The sequence below is a fragment of the Lolium perenne genome, chromosome 6 (assembly GCF_019359855.2).
Source record: "Lolium perenne isolate Kyuss_39 chromosome 6, Kyuss_2.0, whole genome shotgun sequence".
Classification (NCBI taxonomy): domain Eukaryota; kingdom Viridiplantae; phylum Streptophyta; class Magnoliopsida; order Poales; family Poaceae; genus Lolium; species Lolium perenne.
In genome coordinates this window covers 85,043,170-85,062,699 of record NC_067249.2, presented here as the reverse complement: position 1 = coordinate 85,062,699, position 19,530 = coordinate 85,043,170, and the positions used below count along the sequence as shown (strand labels likewise).

The 19,530-nt window shown below is 43.8% G+C and overlaps 2 protein-coding genes across 3 annotated transcripts; one reads left to right on the top strand and one right to left on the bottom strand.

Moving 5' to 3' along the window:
* The first annotated feature begins 3,350 nt into the window (after window positions 1–3,350).
* On the top strand, window positions 3,351–5,874 carry LOC127307874 (uncharacterized). 2 transcript variants are annotated; one of them, XM_051338648.1, is made up of 5 exons: window positions 3,351–3,483; window positions 3,731–3,808; window positions 3,961–4,197; window positions 4,304–4,491; window positions 5,103–5,874. In XM_051338648.1, exons 1-5 carry the CDS (start codon window positions 3,387–3,389, stop codon window positions 5,697–5,699), a joined length of 1,197 nt encoding a protein of 398 aa, XP_051194608.1. In that variant the 5' UTR covers window positions 3,351–3,386; the 3' UTR covers window positions 5,700–5,874. The 2 variants fall into 2 exon arrangements, with proteins under 2 accessions (XP_051194608.1, XP_051194607.1); XM_051338647.1 differs by having other exon boundaries at window positions 3,728–3,808.
* A 1,317-nt stretch (window positions 5,875–7,191) lies between these two features.
* Window positions 7,192–10,441, bottom strand: LOC127307873 (uncharacterized). Its single transcript, XM_051338646.2, has 3 exons — window positions 10,222–10,441; window positions 8,392–8,883; window positions 7,192–8,303 (listed from the first exon to the last, which is right to left on the bottom strand). The coding sequence occupies exons 2-3, from the start codon at window positions 8,869–8,871 to the stop codon at window positions 7,581–7,583; spliced, it is 1,203 nt and encodes a 400-aa protein (XP_051194606.1). The 5' UTR covers window positions 8,872–8,883; window positions 10,222–10,441; the 3' UTR covers window positions 7,192–7,580.
* Window positions 10,442–19,530: the final 9,089 nt, after the last annotated feature.

The window sequence follows — 19,530 nt, the reverse complement described above, 5'->3', positions numbered from 1 at the left end:
TCATGTCGCGAACATTAAAAAGGGCGCCATTCTCATCCCTTACTTCCCCGAGTAAGTAATCACTCGCTAGTCCCCCATTACCATTCTATCCTATATCTCCATTTGCATTTCCAAAGGTTAATCCGTGTGTTTTCCGCAGACAAGTTCTGCACCCTCATCGTCGTGCACCCGCAACACTCGCATGCAGTCTATCTCGACTCGGGTAGGGACCACAAGAAAGACTACACCCACATCAAGGCCCTTCTCAATGATGCTCTCACCGGCTTCACCAACAAGGCAGGCCCCCTCAAAGTAGAGAGGAAATCCTGAGGAGGCTTGGTCTTAACCCACACAATCAACTTCCCCTGCCTCGTGCGCCGACGCCCGACAATGGGATGGACGCGTGGTACGCCATCCTTCGGATGCAGGAGTACATAAAGTACGCAGATGACATGTTGCTGCCAGAGAATCTCAGAAACATGTTTGCAAACATGGCGGATGTCCCCGATAGAGAGATTAGAAAGAACCGGGTCGCATCCAGCAGTTCATTTGCACGATAATCCTGCAGGATGTCAACAATAGGTCTGACGAGTTCTTCTACGGCTACGGTCTACCACCTAATGACGAGATAGAACTCCGCTTGGAGATGTCGCGTGATGAGAGGCCGTTCAACTCGCTTGAGGGCTGCCGTCCATTCCCCCCTAGGCGTACAACCTGATCCTACGACGGGAACACTTGCTAAAGCTTGAACGATATGTCCTTGAACTTCCGTACTGTAATAATTGCTATATATTCCCATAGAATCGACTAGTTGCTTTTATTTAGTTGTATGAATGTGCATGTGAACATGTGTCTATAGTTTCATTTACTTTGCTATATATTTCAAGATTATGGCGTACATAGCTTAATAATTATTTGCATTTACTCGATCACTACTTGCCTCGTATTTGGAGTTCGCCGATGATTAGAATGTTCGGTCACTCGTACACTCGGGGGTGGAGCCAGTGAGCCTTGGTGCGACGGCCACAAGTATCAATCTATTGTGCATCCTACCTAGCCTCACTGACTCCATCCCTGGATGTTAATATTTGTTTCGACCGACAAAGTATGAGGCACGCTATTTAATTCGTACTACTTGTCTTCTATTTGAGTTCGCACTTCTTAATTGCATTGGCCGATGATTAAAATGTTCGGTCACTTGTACACTCCGGGGTGAGGCCAGTGAGGCTTGGTGTGATGGCCACAAATATCAATCTATTGTGCATCCTACCTAGCCTCACTGACCCCATCCCTGTATGTTATTATTTATTTCGACCAACAAAGTATGAGGCACATGCTATTTAGTTCATACTACTTGTCTCTTATTTGAGTTGGCACTTGTTCATTGCATTGGTACTAACATTTTACTTGTCTTGTGAATGGAGATGCCGACGACATATGTCGTGTACAAGGGAGGGTTCCTGGAGTCTACGACGACTGGGAGGACTGTCGGAGACAGGTGCACCGTTTCAGCGGCAACAGCTACAAGGGATACCCCGCTAGGGTGGAGGCGGAAGGAAGATACGCCCGTTATCTAGCGGGAGAGATGAGGGACATGAGGAGGAACCGGATGAAGACCATGGCCTTCGTGATGATGGTCATCATGACCATGTTGGTCATGTTCTATGTGATTGTAGTTTAGGTTAGGACCTACATTGTGAGGTGTATGACGATACTTGTGACGACTATGTACCGAGACTTCTAACTTTGTGAAACTTCGTCGTTCGGTGTTGCATATGCACATGTGTTGTATGAATCAACACATTCCGGAACGAGACTTGCGTAATTGTGTATTGATACCGAAATGAAACTTGGCTCTCTATGTGCTTCTCATATTGCATGTAATGCTGTCTAAATATGAACTGCGTTGTAAATATATAATGCTGTCAAATATGTATTGTAATATGCTAGAAAAAAGCTGTAAAATGAATTTTCGAATATAATTACCGGCGCACCTAAATGCCCTACTGCCGGCGCACGTGGCATGCGCAAGTGCTGGAAGACCTACTGCCGACGCAGCTGCACGTGCGCCGGTGGAATTTGGCTTTGCCGGCGAAGCTTGGATGGTGCGCCGGCAGTAGCTGACATATCGCCGGCGCACTGCCTGGTGCGCCGGCAGTGGCCATTTATCACCGGCGCGTTCGCACCGGCGGGCTCGTGGTGCGCCGGCAATGGGCCTTTTAGATTCGCCGGCGGTAGGCCTTTTCCTAGTAGTGATCATTGTCTCCTTTGTAAATTTTGCCACCACCATCTCGATGGTTGATGAATAATTCTAGCATTGTCATCTCGTTGATGGAACAGGTCATGGCTCGTATTAGAGCCTACAAAATAGCTCGGAGCTTTTTTCTCAAATAAGGCAAAAAAAATTCCATTGATCAAAAAAAGATTTCTAGCGTGTTGCAAAGCCCATGTCAGCGCAGGAGCCACAACTGAAAAAAACATACCAAAAAAAATTAACAGAAGCAATGAAACATGTATAGGGACAAATCTTAGCCTGAATCCCCCAAGGAATAACCAAATATGCTAGCTACGGCAAGTCGGGAACCACACTGATATCACCCGTGATAATGCATCAAGAAAGTCAGTGCACATACAAAATCAACAAATCAACTCCAGCGTACCGGCAAGCTCCTCTTTTCTATCATCGTAACCAGCACCCGGGATCGTTTCCTTTCTCCGCAGGATTTTAAACCCATTTTTTCCTCATGCGCTCGGCAAATGGGCCGCCCAATACTCCCTTCAGCGCTGCGCACCCTTCAAACTTTAAAAATGTTCATACTAAAAAATGTTCAAAGTTAAAAATTGTTCTTATTTGAAAAATGTTCGTATCAAAAAAATTTCAAATTTAAAATATGTTTACGTTCGAAAAATGTTCAAATTTTAAAGAAAAATCAAAATTTTAAAAAATGTTGAACTTAAAAAATGTTCAAATTTGAAAAATGTTTCAATTCTGAAAAAAAAATATTTTCGGAAAAAATAATTTTTTGAAAAGTCATAAAAATTAAAACTTTCGGATTTAAAAATATTTCTGCTTTAAATAACGAAAATATGTAAACAGAAAAGAAAAGGAGAATAAGAAAAACCAAAACGAACTTACCTGATGCGCTGGGCCGCGGACCACTATAGAACCGCCGGGTCTGGGGGTGTGCGGCACCCCATCCGCACCGACCCCGGTCGGTGTATAGCACCTCCCAATTGTTGGGCTAGGCTAAGCGGTGGGTGCCGGCAAATAGGATTCGGGATGGGCCTCGCCAATCCCAGCGGGCTGGACCAGGCCCTTATCCTCCGTTCACTTACCTCAACCTAAAAAGGACGGAACGTGAAATCCCTAAATCACTGGGACTCCCGACCATAACCCAGGCTTGTCGATGGCGTCGACGGAGGAGTACTTGGGATGCCCGGAAGACCTAGGCGATCTCCCTCATCCGCTGGAGGAGGTGGACCAGCCGCCGAGCATGGGCACCGGTGCGTATGCTACGCATCTATACTCTTTCTGTGAATCTATATTATGAGATGATTTTGCGTAACTCAACCCTGCTTGAGTTGATTATTTATATGCCAGCCACAGTTTGCCACAATTGTTTGGTTCCCAGCAAGCATACTTCTGTAACTGCACAGATTCTTGCCCTAGTGGACCTCATGTTCCCTTTAGATTAAAATCCCCCTCTACTACCAAAATGTCTAACCTTCTCCCGCGATGATTCTCCAGCAGGGAACGAAGTTGTCAAGGACTCTAGCACACACGAGGGCAGACAAGTGATAGACGAGGAGGACGAGACAAACTGCCCAGGTACCCAATTCTCTCTTCAGATCAAGCATATTACTGTATAGTATAACCTGAAAGAATCATCTGCCTGGTAGATTTTTGTTTTTTTGCGGGAATCATCTGCCCATAGATGATGCTACATTGATCCTTAATTTGCGTTCTTGATAATCCAACAGGAAAGCACTACCCCAAAAGTGACGCGGATGAAATAGAGCGTAAATGGGTACGTAGGTACATCAAACAGCTTGGAGAATATTCGGATATCTACAACGAGATCATGGCCCGGGAAGACGATGATGACACCCCTTTTCCGCCCCATCCTTTGAAAGTGTTCCCTCACGCAACAGCTAAATGCATCCTCGGTGACAGCAACTGCTACCATAGAGTTTACAAGACCCATGATACTTCTGCCAGTAAGTAAGTTCCATTGATTCATTCGTAGTACTAATCTGATCGTGCACCATCTGTTTATTTCTAACCAACTTATTACTCTTGTTACCAATGTATGTGTGTATGCAGCTTCATCGGCTCTTGGATATTGCACACCGAAAGAGATGCTTCAGTTCTTTTCGGTGTGCTTGTCAAGCTCCCTGGCATCCTATCCCATTAGTGTGTATGGAATATTTGCCGTTCGTGATGAATTGGACCCGCGAAGGAATTGTATATTCAACTGTTCCAGAGATGATGCTGTCACAATTGAGAAGCAGGTAATTCACTACGCTTGGTCTATATTTTCCACCACTTGGTTATTCACTACACATGGGAAACTAATGTCGATTATAACTCCAACGGTCCAGGCAGTATGGGGCTAGGCTTAGATCAGCGTGAGGTCCGTAATTCTGTTACTTTTGGGAATAATAGATATGATGTGTATCCGTGAGTGTTGAACTGGTTGACAAGATAAATGGAGCAAAAGGGACAAAATGACATTCAAGCCTTGAAGGACATGCATGCTTTATTGAAACAAATGGAAAATAATGCTCGTGACACGGGAGTGGCACTTAATGCTCCGTCCGTCCCACAAAGAGTGAACTTTCAGTTTTCTTGAGTAGTCAAACTTTTTTTTTATGTTTGACCCTGTTTATACAGAAAAGCACAAACATTTGTACCACGAAATTAGTATCACTAAATTTACGATGAAAAATAATTTCATCATATACCTAGCTAGTTACATAAGTATTCTTATATTTTTGTATAAAGTCGGTCAAACGTTCACATAGTATGACTTTCCAATAAAGTTGGAAGTGCCTAAAATGTATACTACTCTGTTTGAAAGTGGATACAGCTTGTTAAGTTCTAACAAGATGTTAAATTGTAGGATTCCTTTGTCTTGCCTCTTTGTAGCCCTTGTCGAGGAATGTATGTACGGGATCGTGCATTACTAGAAGCTGATCTTTGGATAAAAGAGGGAGGGAAAGGATCAGTTGACAAGCAGCTACTTTCTGCATATGCTGAGATAGATATACGTGCAGAATACAATTACATGCTTCATGTACGGATTCCTAGCGATGATTGCAACTTGGACATAAAATGCATGGCCCTTACACGAAGTGTGGAGACTGTAATACAAGTCTATGCAAAGGTTGACCATCCTTGTCATGTGAGGTTCACTGCTTTCAGCACTTGCTATGATGATTATGAGATTCTTATTTTTGATGGAAAATTATTTGGGAACGAGAAACTATTCCAGCATGTCGTCACGGTGAAGGCAAGTGAAAAATTGGATGTTCTTTTGAAAGTAGGCCAATCACTCTTTCAGTGGACCTTTCAGGATGAACATGTTGGAGCTGTTTGTGCTCCTGATGACTCGATCTTCGCGTATGGCCAGTTTTTCGTAAGGGTGTTGTTTGCTCCAAAGGACTACCAAAGAAACCCATCTACAACATTCAGACATCCTTCAATTGGCTCAAGTTAATGAAAATAAGTGTTGAAGTTGAAGTGTTTTACTCCCCTAACTGTTAGAAGATCATTTTCTCGTTGTGTAAGCCCTTACTGTGTTACGAAACAGCATCAACTATGAGATGTTATCTGTGGTGTAAATATGAGGAAGTATGATGTGTGATCTGTGGTCTAAATATGTTACTACTACACTTCTGGAAATAAACATGTTCGATCGTGCATATCCTATGCTTGCTTCGCACATCATATTTTGATTTGTAATATTTTCCCTTTAAACTCATGCACCATCGATGCACATTGCACTTGGATTCCTTTCAAACTTTCCCTCCATGGAATTTGTAATTTTGCAGTTGGCAACTATTGATGGTTCAAAATTGTGTTGCTTAGAAGGAACTGTATGAGCATAAAGCTTTCTTAACCTTGGTATTTCTGATTCTGGGCCCTAAATATATGTGGGTAAATGATTCATATCAGATTGAGGAAACAAATCAGCTGCCTCGCTCCACACCACGCATTCCTCGTGATTCTCGCCTCCCCCACCCCTCTCTATCCCTCCATAGATATTGCTTAGGGATGCATTTAGGGATTTCTACTTCAAAATTTTAATTAACAACGTTCAAATGAACTAGAAACTGGATATTGGCAGGATTCCGCTTGACACCTTCCTCTTTGCTCCACCTGTGTGCCCCCTCCTTCCCGCCTTAGGATGTCCATCATCTTGCCTAGATTAGCGCTGCACCATTACATGTGACAGAAATTGATTTTCGCCACCAAGCTCCGGGAGACGCTAGAACTGCAAACGGCTTTCCATTGAGCCAGGATTGTCGTCGGCGAGCCGAATTCGGTGAATACAGTGATAAAATAAACTCTCAATGATATGCGGATTTCTGCTGTTGCAAATGCTTTTTGGAATGTTGCAAACTCCTGCATGTTTTGCTGCAATGACTCTGGGTGTTGGCTGCAAATGTTGTCCGCCATGACTTCCCCCGAGTGTTTCATTCATCCATCAAGTTGGAGGCATCGCGCCCCTTGCGTCCTCCATGCCTCCGTGCTCGCTTGTAGGATGAACACGCCCCTATAATTGGTCCACCCTGTCAAGCTTGATAGTGGATAACACAGTGTTATCTACTTCCAGCAATGTTCGTCATGCCTCAACAATTACATGATCACGAGATGGTCTTTGCTTCCTCAGCCTTCCATCTATCAGCATCCCCAGGTGGTCCTTACTTAATATGTAGCTTGTGGGCATTGCTGGGAGCTTCATGGTGTCGAGGCATGACAGGCTGCGGTTTCTCATCGCCCATGGGTTCATGATATCCATGTGGCTGCAACTACACATCATACACTGCCAAAAATTGCCAAAATGAAGAACATGTCAACCTAATTTGCTAATAGGTGTTGGAGCTAAAGAAAGATCCATGAACAGAGTTCACCGTGCAGTCAACACTATGGACATGGCGCATGTCACAATAGAATGCAGTCGCAGACAATAAGCCAACACAGTCTCGTAACAACACTACTTTTTCTCACTGGGATACAATAGAATAGAAGCTAGTATGTTCTAAACAAATGCTCCAGATACCTATACAGTTGTACCAAAACAGAACTTCAGAAATTCGATTTACTTGGCAGATGCAGAGCATGGAACTGCTGTGCCACCCTGCAGATGTACACACATCTCAACCACTCAATCTTGATTCACAGCAACATAAAATATGCCGCGTTCATGAAACAAAACGCATCTGATACAGATCATTGCTAACACATATCAAAGCCCCTCGACACTGAGGCTTCTTCAGTTCTTCCATACTTCCAGTTGCCTTCATTCTTCTTCCAGGTCAGCTTGTTATATTGTGAAGTCTAGGGAAGTGGCAAGGGTTTTTTAGTACTTACACACCTATGTTTCTTCCTCTATTGTCCACCTGTTTCTCATGTAATCGGCCCACATCTTCTCTGCAATACCATCTCTGAGAGCATTTCCCGCGTCGCATTGACTGTTCAGTGCTGCAACATCATTTCCATATGCATCATCCCCGCTTGGCAGAGCCACAGTCTTACGGGTTGAAACTGGAATTGTCAGGTTACTTGAAAATCCTTCGTGGTCACCTCCTTGCCTCTGAATTATATTATGCAGCACGACTGTTGCTGCTGGAATTTTCAGCTGAGTCTCAAACCGATAAAACGTTGCAACATTCAGAATGGGAAATCTCATCTTCAGCAAACATATAGCATGCCTCATATGGTTATGCAGGTGCGCATGGCGAAGATTGAACAGCTCCTTGTAGTCTCCTGGTTGGCAATTTCGCTGCTCGTGCTCTTCAGTATGGTAAGGGACCCCGCTATAAGGAGCAAGAAAACAAGGCGTGTTTGGATAACCCCTGTCTACCAAATAGTACTTGCCTCCAGGAACTTGAAATCCAGATTCAATAGCAGAATACAAGACCGCTGCATCAGACACAGATCCTTCATGACCATGGGACACATGGACGAAATTCAGATCAAAATCACAAGCAAGCATCATATTTTGAGTGAGGGATCCTTCTCTGTTTCGATATGGAGCCGCTTCCCTGTCTGATATTGTCACAGGAACATGGATCCCATCAATTGCCCCTATACAGTTCTGCGAGAGAAAAACATCTCCTATGTAATTGGCATGTAGCAAAAAAGCATACAAGTTACAGAAACATACAACCATAAGTTACTCTTACCTCAAAGTAAGGCCCATAGCATGGATCAGACGATATCTTCCAATGAGTCTCAGTTGAAGGAGGATGCTTCACAAAGTCACCTTTCACTGAGATGGTTGCATCAAAGCATGCCTTGATATGTCTATGAATAGTCTCTCTACTGCGCTCAAATCTAGCACTCAGTTTCTCAAAATTAGCATTTCGTGAGAGCATGTAGATAAACATGCCAATTTGCTCTTCTACAGACAAACCTCTTGTATTACGCAGAAGATGTTTTGACCTAACATATCTTGAGAAGTCACGGAGAATACGAGGCTCGATTTGAAGTTTCTCATAGCCCTGACCCCGGTCATCTTCAAGAACTTCGCATATCCATTCTGCATCATTACGCATTGGTGTGCTTTCTGTTTCGTGAGCAAAGGAAGCTAGATATAAAGCTGGGAAAACAAATAGCATCATCTCATCGTCTTCCTCAGAGTCACTCAGCTCTTCAGGATCCATATTTTCCAAAGTCTAATATTCAGAAAGATAAAAATTTAAAATGAAGAACTTGGCAAGCAAAACATATATCTACAGAAATTGGATAAAAAGGTGCTGGACAATAATAATCATCATGAAATGGTGACGAAATTAGCATAAATATTAGTATTAGCTTGACCAAGAAGCTCCCCTCAGAAAATTTGCTAGTACCTTACTTGACACTCCCTCTGTTTCATAATACTTCCACGACAAGTATCATGAAACGGAGGGAGTATTAATTAAGGAATAAAAGGATTTATCAGTAACTTGATAAGACAGAGGGCTGGTAACTCATATTTCACTCTCGCATTTTATGATCTAAAACACGTAAGCAAATGTTATAGCAGTTGTTCATGTTTAATAATCAAGAGACTCCTGTTTGAAACGCATACAGTGTGCCGATAAACTCATTTTTGCTGTACTAGCAACAGTAATCGACTATGTAAACATGTAACGTATGAGGCAGCAGAGAGGATTACACATCAGCAAAAAATTATCTAACAGAAAGTGCATAGATCCCTCATTTTTTTAGGAATAAACTACGTTGCACGGATACGGCTGAAACTCCACGTATCGGGGGTCGGACACGCGGATACGGCCGGATACGCTTGGATACGTATCCCGTACGTATCAGGCAATTTTTGGCTTTTTAGAAAAAGAAAATAATTCGGATACCCTTTTGCTGGCTTGCTGCGGCGGACGTGGCCGCTGGCCGGGCCGCCGGGAACCAGTACGAGTCATCGGAATTTGAGGACTTCAGGATTCAGGTCTCGAAGAAGCCCATACACTTGCACTCTACAGATTACAGATTGTAGAACACCTTGATTGAATATAGAAATATAGACTGTAGAAGTGTAGATTGTAGATTGAATATAGAAATATAGGTTGTAGATTGTAGAACACCTTGAGTACGTAATAATGTGGTGTTAGTTTCTCTTCTTGCAGGAGTTGATAAGCATATTTTGGCGAACAACTGTTACAGTACTTCTATGCTCATATATTATAATTTTTGTGCAAAAATCACTAATGTATATAATTATTAATGTTTATTATATATATATACGTATCCCCGTATCCTTATTTTTGGAAAATTGCCGTATCCCCGTATCGCGGTATCCGTATCCGTATCCGTATCGCCGTATCCGGGCAACATAGGGAATAAACCCTCGTGTAATTAATTAACGGATTAACGGATACAATAACAAATCAGTCCTCAGTAACATGCTACAGCCGCATCAAGCATCAGTGACAGTAATCCGAAGTACAAAAGCATACTCTATTAGAGCGGAAGTGTTCCGGTGGAGTGTGTACCGGGGAGGCGTCGTGCAGTACCTGAGGATGCCGCCGGAGGTGACGGAGGCGAGGCTGCCCAAGCTGTCGCCGGCAAGGAAGGAGAGCGACGGATTCGAGACGGACGGAGGAGCTCTCCTCGCCTCAGAGTACGTGTGTTCACGGGGAGAGGGCAAGACTCCCAGGAGGCCACCGGCCGCCGCGACCCCGCCGTCGGCGAGGAAAGGAGAGGAAAACAGATACTCGCAGAAGAGCTCGTCGCACCGGGCCGTTCTACGATATGCGGGTCCAGGTTATCACATGGGCCTTCCACCCGAAGCCCACAGCCGAAGCCAACGGGCGTTTCTTCCAAGTCCTTCTGGCCTATTTGGTTGCTTGCACCGAAATTTTCCCGTGTCTGCTTTTATCCCGGTGCGCTATGAGGTGAAACAGAGTCTGGGCCTGTTTATGCACTACATTTCACGTTTGGGATACCAACAAAGTTTCATCATGCAGTTTCGGTTCACTGATTGGTTGATAACAATATGTGCTATATTGGCTGACGAGGGAAGAATCAACTATTTGGTTATGTGCTAAGCAGGCATGATGTTACCTCCCTCTTCATAAGGTGTTCTCCCCCCTAACTAGCCGTTACCAAGACAGTACCCAACACACAAGAGAACATATATAATTAGCTAACTGCATCACTTAATCACCATTGTCAAGGCTTACAAACACGTCCCGAGCAAAAGCAAGGAAGTTTCAGGACGATATAAGCCCGTAGAACCCCTTGATCAAAAGCAAGAAAGTCCCGTAGAATCCCTTGATCAAACACAATGTCATTGTCTTGTATCAATAGGTTCATAAGTAGCACTACAACTACATATGGACATAGTTGACAGATATACATATAAAAGGAGGGTCGCCGCCTAGCTGTGATCAGGGTAGGTATAGAACCTGGTGGTGGAGCAGTCGGCCTTGTAGATGTTCATCTTCAAGACGAAGGCCTAGAGCTTGAACTCCACGACGTCGCTGTAATGGAGATCGTACTTGTAGAACGTCTTCGCCCAGTTCCTACCCAAGACCACCAGGCCACCAGGTAGGTGACGTACACCCATTTGTCGCAGAATCAGCAGGCAGACAAGAGCACACTGCGTGGCAGTGGGATCTTGATCCACTCCCGGAGCGCATCTTGGAACCATGGCGACACGATGAGCATGTGGAGTTCGTCCGTATTGAGCTGGACGTATAACCTCCGCAGCATCAACGCCCTAGCGAGGTGCCCCAGCTTAGGCTGGCGGCCCACGGTGGGAGGAGGCATCAGCACAACCTCCACACTTCCTGGCACCTCCGGCTTCAAAGCGCTCGTCTAGCGGTTCAGGATGAGGTTCTCCTAGTAGCTAGGTGGAGGGAACCACCATTTTCCCATCTTGTCGCACTCTAACTTAACGACCTAATAAGAAAAGCAAGTTCGTGTAAGTGGCATGATCGACAGGTATGGCACTGCCAATGTGGTGATCACCGTCCACACCATGACCACGAACATGATCAACATGTATGACACTGCCAATGTGGTGATCACCATCCAGATCATGAGCAAGAGCATGATCAACAGCTATGGCAGTGCCAATGTGGTGATTACCATCCAGACCATGAGCAAGAGCATGATCAACAACTATGGCAGTGCCAATGTGGTGATCACCATCTAGACCATGAGTAAGAGCATGATCAACAACAATGGCAGTGCCAATGCTTGATCACCATCCAAACCATGAGCAATAGAATGATCGACAACTATGGCAGTGCCAATGTGTTGGTCAGCATCCAGACCATACCTAAGAGCATGATCAACATCTATGGCACTGCGCGCCGTGCTCAATCTTGCCACATCATGAGCCAAAAGTACAATACCACTGTCCAGAACTATGCAAATTTTGTCCCAATTTCCGAATTTAGGGTGTGCGATGGTTTCACACCCCGACAAATGCACTGCCCAAATTGGAAAATCTACAATGCGCATGCATCACCTCGACAAGATACCCTAGTAGCGCATGCATTTTAGCCCTATCGCCGTACTGCCATTCGCCAGACATAGCACAATCATCGGTGGTTACCAAATTCGACCAAACCCTAATTGTTGCCTAAATCTACGAGGTTGTGCGCCTACCTGATGGGATTCGTAGCATAGAAAACAAAAAAAATCCTATCGCAAGAACGAATAACAAGTCAAGATCCAATCTAGAAGATGGTAGCAACGAGAAGATCATGAGACTAACCCTCGAAGATTTCCAAAGCCTACGAGATTAGATCTCGTTGTTGCTGTAGTCGATCACTTGCCGCTTTCAAAAGCGCGTGGAAGATCTTGACGGTGCCACAGTCGGGCAGCACCTTCGTACTCGGTCACACGTTCGGTGTTGATGACGGCGTCCTTCTCCTGTTCCAGCGGGCAGCGGATGTAGTAGATCCTCCTCGAAATCACGCCAGCACGACGGCGTGGTGGATGTGGTGGTGGAGAACTCCGGCAGGGCTTCGCCTAAGCGTTGTGGGAGGTGTATGAGGAGGGAGGTGTGCTAGGGTTTGGGAGAGAGAGGGGGGATAGGGCGCCGGCCAGGGGAGCCCTAGGTGGTGCGGCCAAGTCTAGGGCTGCCCCCTCCCTCTCCTCCTCAATATATAGGTGGAACCCCAAGGGTTTGCCCAAAGTCTTCGAATAAGACCCCAATTCAAAAACTACCTTATGGACGAAACCTAGAGGGACAGGGACTCTCCCCTTCCCCCTTTCTTTGGCCGGCCAAGGAGGTGGAGTCCTACATGGACTCCACCCTCCCACTTGGTTGGCTGGTTGGGTTTGGTGGAGTCCAACCGGGACTCCACCTTCCATGGTGATTTCATCCGGAAGGTTCTAGAACATTCTAGCGCCTTCCATAAATGCACCAGATCATTTCCAAACTTGGAAAGTGACTTCCTATATATGAATCTTATTCTCCGGACCATTCTGGACATCTCGTGATGTCCTGGATCCCATCCGAGACTCTGAACAAACATTCGAACTCCATTCCATATTCCATATCTACTTAAAACGACATCAAACCTTAAGTGTGTCATCCTACGGTTCGTGAACTATGCAGACATGGTCGAGACTCCTCTCCAACCAATAGCCAATAGCGGGATCTGGAGATTGATACGTCTCTGACGTATCGATAATTTCTTATGTTCCATGCCACATTATTGATGATATCTACATGTTTTATGCATACTTTATGTCATATTTATGCGTTTTCCGGAACTAACCTATTGACGAGATGCCGAAGGGCCAGTTGCTGTTTTCTGCTGTTTTTGGTTTCAGAAATCCTAGTAAGGAAATATTCTCGGAATCGGACGAAATCAACGCCCATCATCTTAGGATTGCATGAAGCTTCCAGAACACCCGAGAGAGGCCAGAGGGGGGCCACTGGGCCACCAGACGCCAGGGTGGCGCGGCCCAGGCCTTGGCCGCGCCCCCCTAGTGTGTCACCGCCTCGTCGACCCTCCGACTCCACCTCTTTGCCTATAAAAAGGTCCCTGACCTAAATCTTCGATACGGAAAAGCCACGGTACGAGAAACCTTCCAGAGCCGCCGCCATCGCGAAGCCAAGATCTGGGGGACAGGAGTCTCTGTTCCGGCACGCCGCCGGGACGGGGAAGTGCCCCCGGAAGGCTCCTCCATCGACACCACCGCCATCTTCATCACCGCTGCTGTCTCCCATGAGGAGGGAGTAGTTCTCCATCGAGGCTCGGGGCTGTACCGGTAGCTATGTGGTTCATCTCTCTCCTATGTACTTCAATACAATAATCTCATGAGCTGCCTTACATGATTGAGATTCATATGATGATGCTTGTAATCTAGATGTCATTGTGCTAGTCAAGTGAGTTTTACTTATGTGATCTCCGGAGACTCCTTGTCCCACGTGTGTAAAGGTGACAGTGTGTGCACCGTGTGGGTCTCTTAGGCTATATTTCACAGAATACTTATTCACTGTTATGAATGGCATAGTGAAGTGTTTATTTATATCCCTTTATGATTGCAATGTGTTTTGTATCACAATTCATCTACGTGCTACTCTAGTGATGTTATTAAAGTAGTTTATTCCTCCTGCACGGTGTAATGGTGACAGTGTGTGCATCGTGTAGTACTTGGCGTAGGCTATGATTGTGATCTCTTGTAGATTATGAAGTTAACTATTGCTATGATGGTATTGATGTGATCTATGCCTCCTTTTGTAGCGTGAAGGTGACAGTGTGCATGCTATGTTAGTACTTGGTTTGGTTATGTTGATCTGTCATGCACTCTAAGGTTACTTAAACATGAATATCGAATATTGTGGAGCTTGTTAACTCCGGCATTGAGGGTTCGTGTAATCCTACACAGTTAGTGGTGTTCATCATCCAACAAGAGAGTGTAGAGTCTAGCATCTATCTATTTATTCTGTTATGTGATCAATGTTGAGAGTGTCCACTAGTGAAAGTATAATCCCTAGGCCTTGTTCCTAAATACTGCTATCGCTGCTTGTTTCTTTGTTTTTTGCATCTGTACTTCCTGCAATATCACCACCATCAACCACACGCCAGTCCTGGACAGCAAAGCACTTTTCGGTGCCGTTACTCGCTCATACTTATTCATACCACCTGTATTTCACTATCTCTTCGCTGAACTAGTGCACCTATTAGGTGTGTTGGGGACACAAGAGACTTCTTGCTTTGTGGTTGCAGGGTTGCATGAGAGGGATATCTTTGACCTCTTCCTCCCTGAGTTCGATAAACCTTGGGTGATCCACTTAAGGGAAACTTGCTGTTGTTCTACAAACCTCTGCTCTTGGAGGCCCAACACTGTCTACAAGAATAGAAGCACCCGTAGACATCAAGCACTTTTCTGGCGCCGTTGCCGGGGAGGAAAGGTAAAAGGCTCTCATACTCTGGTCCCAGGTAAAGTACTTTTCTGGCGCCGTTGTGTGTGTGCTCGAAGCTATTTCCTTTAGATCCTGCAATTGCATCTTTTTGTTTCTTGTTTACACTAGTTAGGCATAATGGACAACAATGAGCTTCTTATTCCATTTCCTGATTTAAGACATGGATGGTTTGATGCGAAAATTAAAAAACCTATGGAACATATTAGTATGAACGCTTTGAACACCATTGTTGCTAATGATATGGAAAATTCTAAGCTTGGGGAAGCTGGCTTTGATGAGCATGATATTTTTAGTCCCCCAAGCATTGAGGAGAAAATTTACTTTGATGATACTTTGCCTCCTATTTATGATGATTATAATGATAGTAGTCTTTTAGTACCGCCTGTTATGGAGGATAAATTTGATTATGATTACAATATGCCTCCTATATTTGATGATGAGAATAATAATGATAGCTACTTTCTTGAATTTTCTCCCACTACAATTAATAAAATTGACTATGCTTATGTGGAGAGTAATGATTTTATGCATGAGACTCATGATAAGAATGCTTTATGTGATAGTTATATTGTTGAGTTTTCTCATGATGCTACTGGATATTATTATGAGAGAGGAAAATATGGTTGTAGAAATTTTCATGTTACTAAAACACCTCTCTATGTGCTGAAATTTTTGAAGCTACACTTGTTTTATCTTCCTATGCTTGTCACTTTGCTCTTCATTAACTTGTTTATTTACAAAACTCCTAGGCATAGGAAGCATGTTAGACTTAAATGTGTTTTGAGGTTGCCTCTTGATGCTCTCTTTTGCTTCAACTACTATTTCTTGCGAGTGCATCATTAAATTGCTGAGCCCATCTTAATGGCTATAAAGAAAGAACTTCTTGGGAGATAACCCATGTGTTTATTTTGCTACAGTACTTTTATTTTGTATTTGTGTCTTGGAAGTTGTTACTACTGTAGCAACCTCTCCTTATCTTATTTTTATTGCATTGTTGTGCCAAGTAAAGTCTTTGATAGAAAGGTTGATACTAGATTTGGATTACTGCGCAGAAACAAATTTCTTGCTGTCACGAATCTGGGCCTAATTCTCTGTAGGTAACTCAGAAATTTATGCCAATTTACGTGAGTGATCCTCAGATGTGTACGCAACTTTCATTAAATTTGAGCATTTTCATTTGAGCAAGTCTGGTGCCTCAATAAAATTCGTCTTTGCGGACTGTTCTGTTTTGACAGATACTGCCTTTTATTTTGCATTGCCTCTTTTGCTGTGTTGGATGGATTTCTTTGTTCCATTGACTTCCAGTAGCTTTGTGCAATGTCCAGAAGTGTTAAGAATGATTATGTCACCTCTGAACATGTAAATTTTAATTGTGCACTAACCCTCTAATGAGTTGTTTTGAGTTTGGTGTGGAGGAAGTTTTCAAGGATCAAGAGAGGGAGATGATACAATATGATCAAGGAGAGTGAAAGCTCTAAGCTTGGGGATGCCCCGGTGGTTCACCCCTGCATATTTCAAGAAGACTCAAGCGTCTAAGCTTGGGGATTCCCAAGGCATCCCCTTCTTCATCGACAACATTATCAGGTTCCTCTAGTGAAACTATATTTTTATTCCATCACATCTTATGTACTTTACTTGGAGCGTTTGTTTGTTTTTTGTTTTTTTTTTTGTTTGAATAAATGCTTGTGTGGGAGAGAGACACACTCCGCTGGTTCGTATGAACACATGTGTTCTTAGCTTTTAATTTTCATGGCGAAGGTTGAAACTGCTTCGTTAATTGTTATATGGTTGGAAACGGGAAATGCTACATGTAGTAATTGGTATGATATCTTGAACAATGTGATACTTGGCAATTGCTGTGCTCATGATTAAGCTCTTGCATAATATACTTTGCACCTATTAGTGAAGAAATACTGTAGAGCTTGTTGCAATTTGGTTTGCACGATTGGTCTCTCTAAAGTCTAGATATTTTCTAGTAAGGTTTGAGCAATAAGGATGACAGTGTAGAGTCTTATAAAGCTTGCAATATGTTTTTATGTGAGTTTGGTTGTACCGGTTCATGCTTGTGTTTGCTTCAAATAACCTTTCTAGCCTAAGCCTTGTATTGAGAAGGATCACTTCTCGTGCATCCAAATCCTTGAGCCAATAACTATGCCATTTGTGTCCACCATACCTACCTACTACATGGTATTTCTCCGCCATTCCAAAGTAAATTGCTTGAGTGCTACCTTTAAACAATTCAAAATTTATTACCTCTGATTTGTGTCAATGTTTTGTAGCTCATGAGGAAGTATGTGGTGTTTATCTTTCAATCTTGTTGGGCAACTTTCACCAATGGACTAGTGGCTTCATCCGCTTATCCAATAATTTTGCAAAAAGAGCTGGCAATGGGATTCCCAGTCCCAAATTAATTAACAAAAATAGACACTCCTCCATGGTATGTGATTGTTGGACGGCACCCGAAGGATTCGGTTAGCCATGGCTTGAGAAAGCAAAGGTGGGGAGGAGTGTCATCATAATAAAACTAAAATAAAAAGGCACTCCTTCATGGTATGAGATTATTGGCAGGCACCCGAGGATTCAGTTAGCCATGGTTTGTGAAAGAAAGGTTGGAAGGAGTGCCAACCAAAAATAAAATAAAATGGGAGCCGCTCTTTGAAGATTTGTCTGGCAAGGGGGTTAGAGTGCCCACTACCATTCGTTGACAACAACAAACACCTCTCAAAATTTTACTTTTATACTCTCTTTATGTTTTCAAAATAAAAGCTCTAGCACAAATATAGCAATCGATGCTTTCCTCTTTGAAGGACCATTCTTTTACTTTTATGTTGAGTCAGTTCACCTATTTCCTCCCACCTCAAGAAGCAAACACTTGTGTTAACTGTGCATTGATTCTTACATACTTGCATATTTGCATTCATCATACTACTTTATGTTGACAACTATCCATGAGATATACATGTTACAAGTTGAAAGCAACCGCTGAAACTTAATCTTCCTTTGTGTTGCTTCAATGCCTTTACTATGAATTTATTGCTTTATGAGTTAACTCTTATTCAAAGCTTATTGATGCTTGTCTTGAAAGTACTATTCATGAAAAGTCTTTGCTATATGATTCATTTGTTTACTCATGTCATTTACCATTGTTTTGGATCGCTGCATTCATCTCATATGTTTACAATAGTATGATCAAGGTTATGATGGCATGTCACTCCAGAAATTATCTTTGTTATCGTTTACCTGCTCGGGACGAGCAGAAACTAAGCTTGGGGATGCTGATACGTCTCCGACGTATTGATAATTTCTTATGTTCCATGCCACATTATTGATGATATCTACATGTTTTATGCATACTTTATGTCATATTTATGCGTTTTCCGGAACTAACCTATTGACGAGATGCCGAAGGGCCAGCTGTTCTTGTTTTCTGTTTTTGGTTTCAGAAATCCTAGTAAGGAAATATTCTCGGAATCGGACGAAATCAACGCCCAGCATCTTAGGATTGCATGAAGCTTCCAGAACACCCGAGAGAGGCCAGAGGGGGGCCACTGGGCCACCAGACGCCAGGGTGGCGCGGCCCAGGACTTGGCCGCGCCCCCCTAGTGTGTCACCGCCTCGTCGACCCTCCGACTCCGCCTCTTCGCCTATAAAAAGATCCCTGACCTAAATCTTCGATACGGAAAAGCCACGGTACGAGAAAACCATCCAGAGCCGCCGCCATCGCGAAGCCAAGATCTGGGGGACAGGAGTCTCTGTTCCGGCACGCTACCGGGACGGGGAAGTGCCCCCGGAAGGCTCCTCCATCGACACCACCGCCATCTTCATCACCGCTGCTGTCTCCCATGAGGAGGGAGTAGTTCTCCATCGAGGCTCGGGGCTGTACCGGTAGCTATGTGGTTCATCTCTCTCCTATGTACTTCAATACAATAATCTCATGAGCTGCCTTACATGATTGAGATTCATATGATGATGCTTGTAATCTAGATGTCATTGTGCTAGTCAAGTGAGTTTTACTTATGTGATCTCCGGAGACTCCTTGTCCCACGTGTGTAAAGGTGACAGTGTGTGCACCGTGTGGGTCTCTTAGGCTATATTTCACAGAATACTTATTCACTGTTATGAATGGCATAGTGAAGTGCTTATTTATATCCCTTTATGATTGCAATGTGTTTTGTATCACAATTCATCTATGTGCTACTCTAGTGATGTTATTAAAGTAGTTTATTCCTCCTGCACGGTGTAATGGTGACAGTGTGTGCATCGTGTAGTACTTGGCGTAGGCTATGATTGTGATCTCTTGTAGATTATGAAGTTAACTATTGCTATGATGGTATTGATGTGATCTATGCCTCCTTTCGTAGCGTGAAGGTGACAGTGTGCATGCTATGTTAGTACTTGGTTTGGTTATGTTGATCTGTCATGCACTCTA

Excerpts from the sequence above, each read along its gene's own strand:
- LOC127307874 (XM_051338647.1), top strand. The coding sequence starts at position 3,387 with ATGGCGTCGACGGAGGAGTACTTGGGATGCCCGGAAGACCTAGGCGAT. Across the intron at positions 3,484-3,727 it reads GCCGCCGAGCATGGGCACCG|CAGGGAACGAAGTTGTCAAG; the intron begins GTGCGTATGCTA and ends ATGATTCTCCAG. Across the intron at positions 3,809-3,960 it reads GGACGAGACAAACTGCCCAG|GAAAGCACTACCCCAAAAGT; the intron begins GTACCCAATTCT and ends ATAATCCAACAG.
- LOC127307873 (XM_051338646.2), bottom strand. The coding sequence starts at position 8,871 with ATGGATCCTGAAGAGCTGAGTGACTCTGAGGAAGACGATGAGATGATG. Across the intron at positions 8,304-8,391 it reads GCTATGGGCCTTACTTTGAG|AACTGTATAGGGGCAATTGA; the intron begins GTAAGAGTAACT and ends TTTCTCTCGCAG.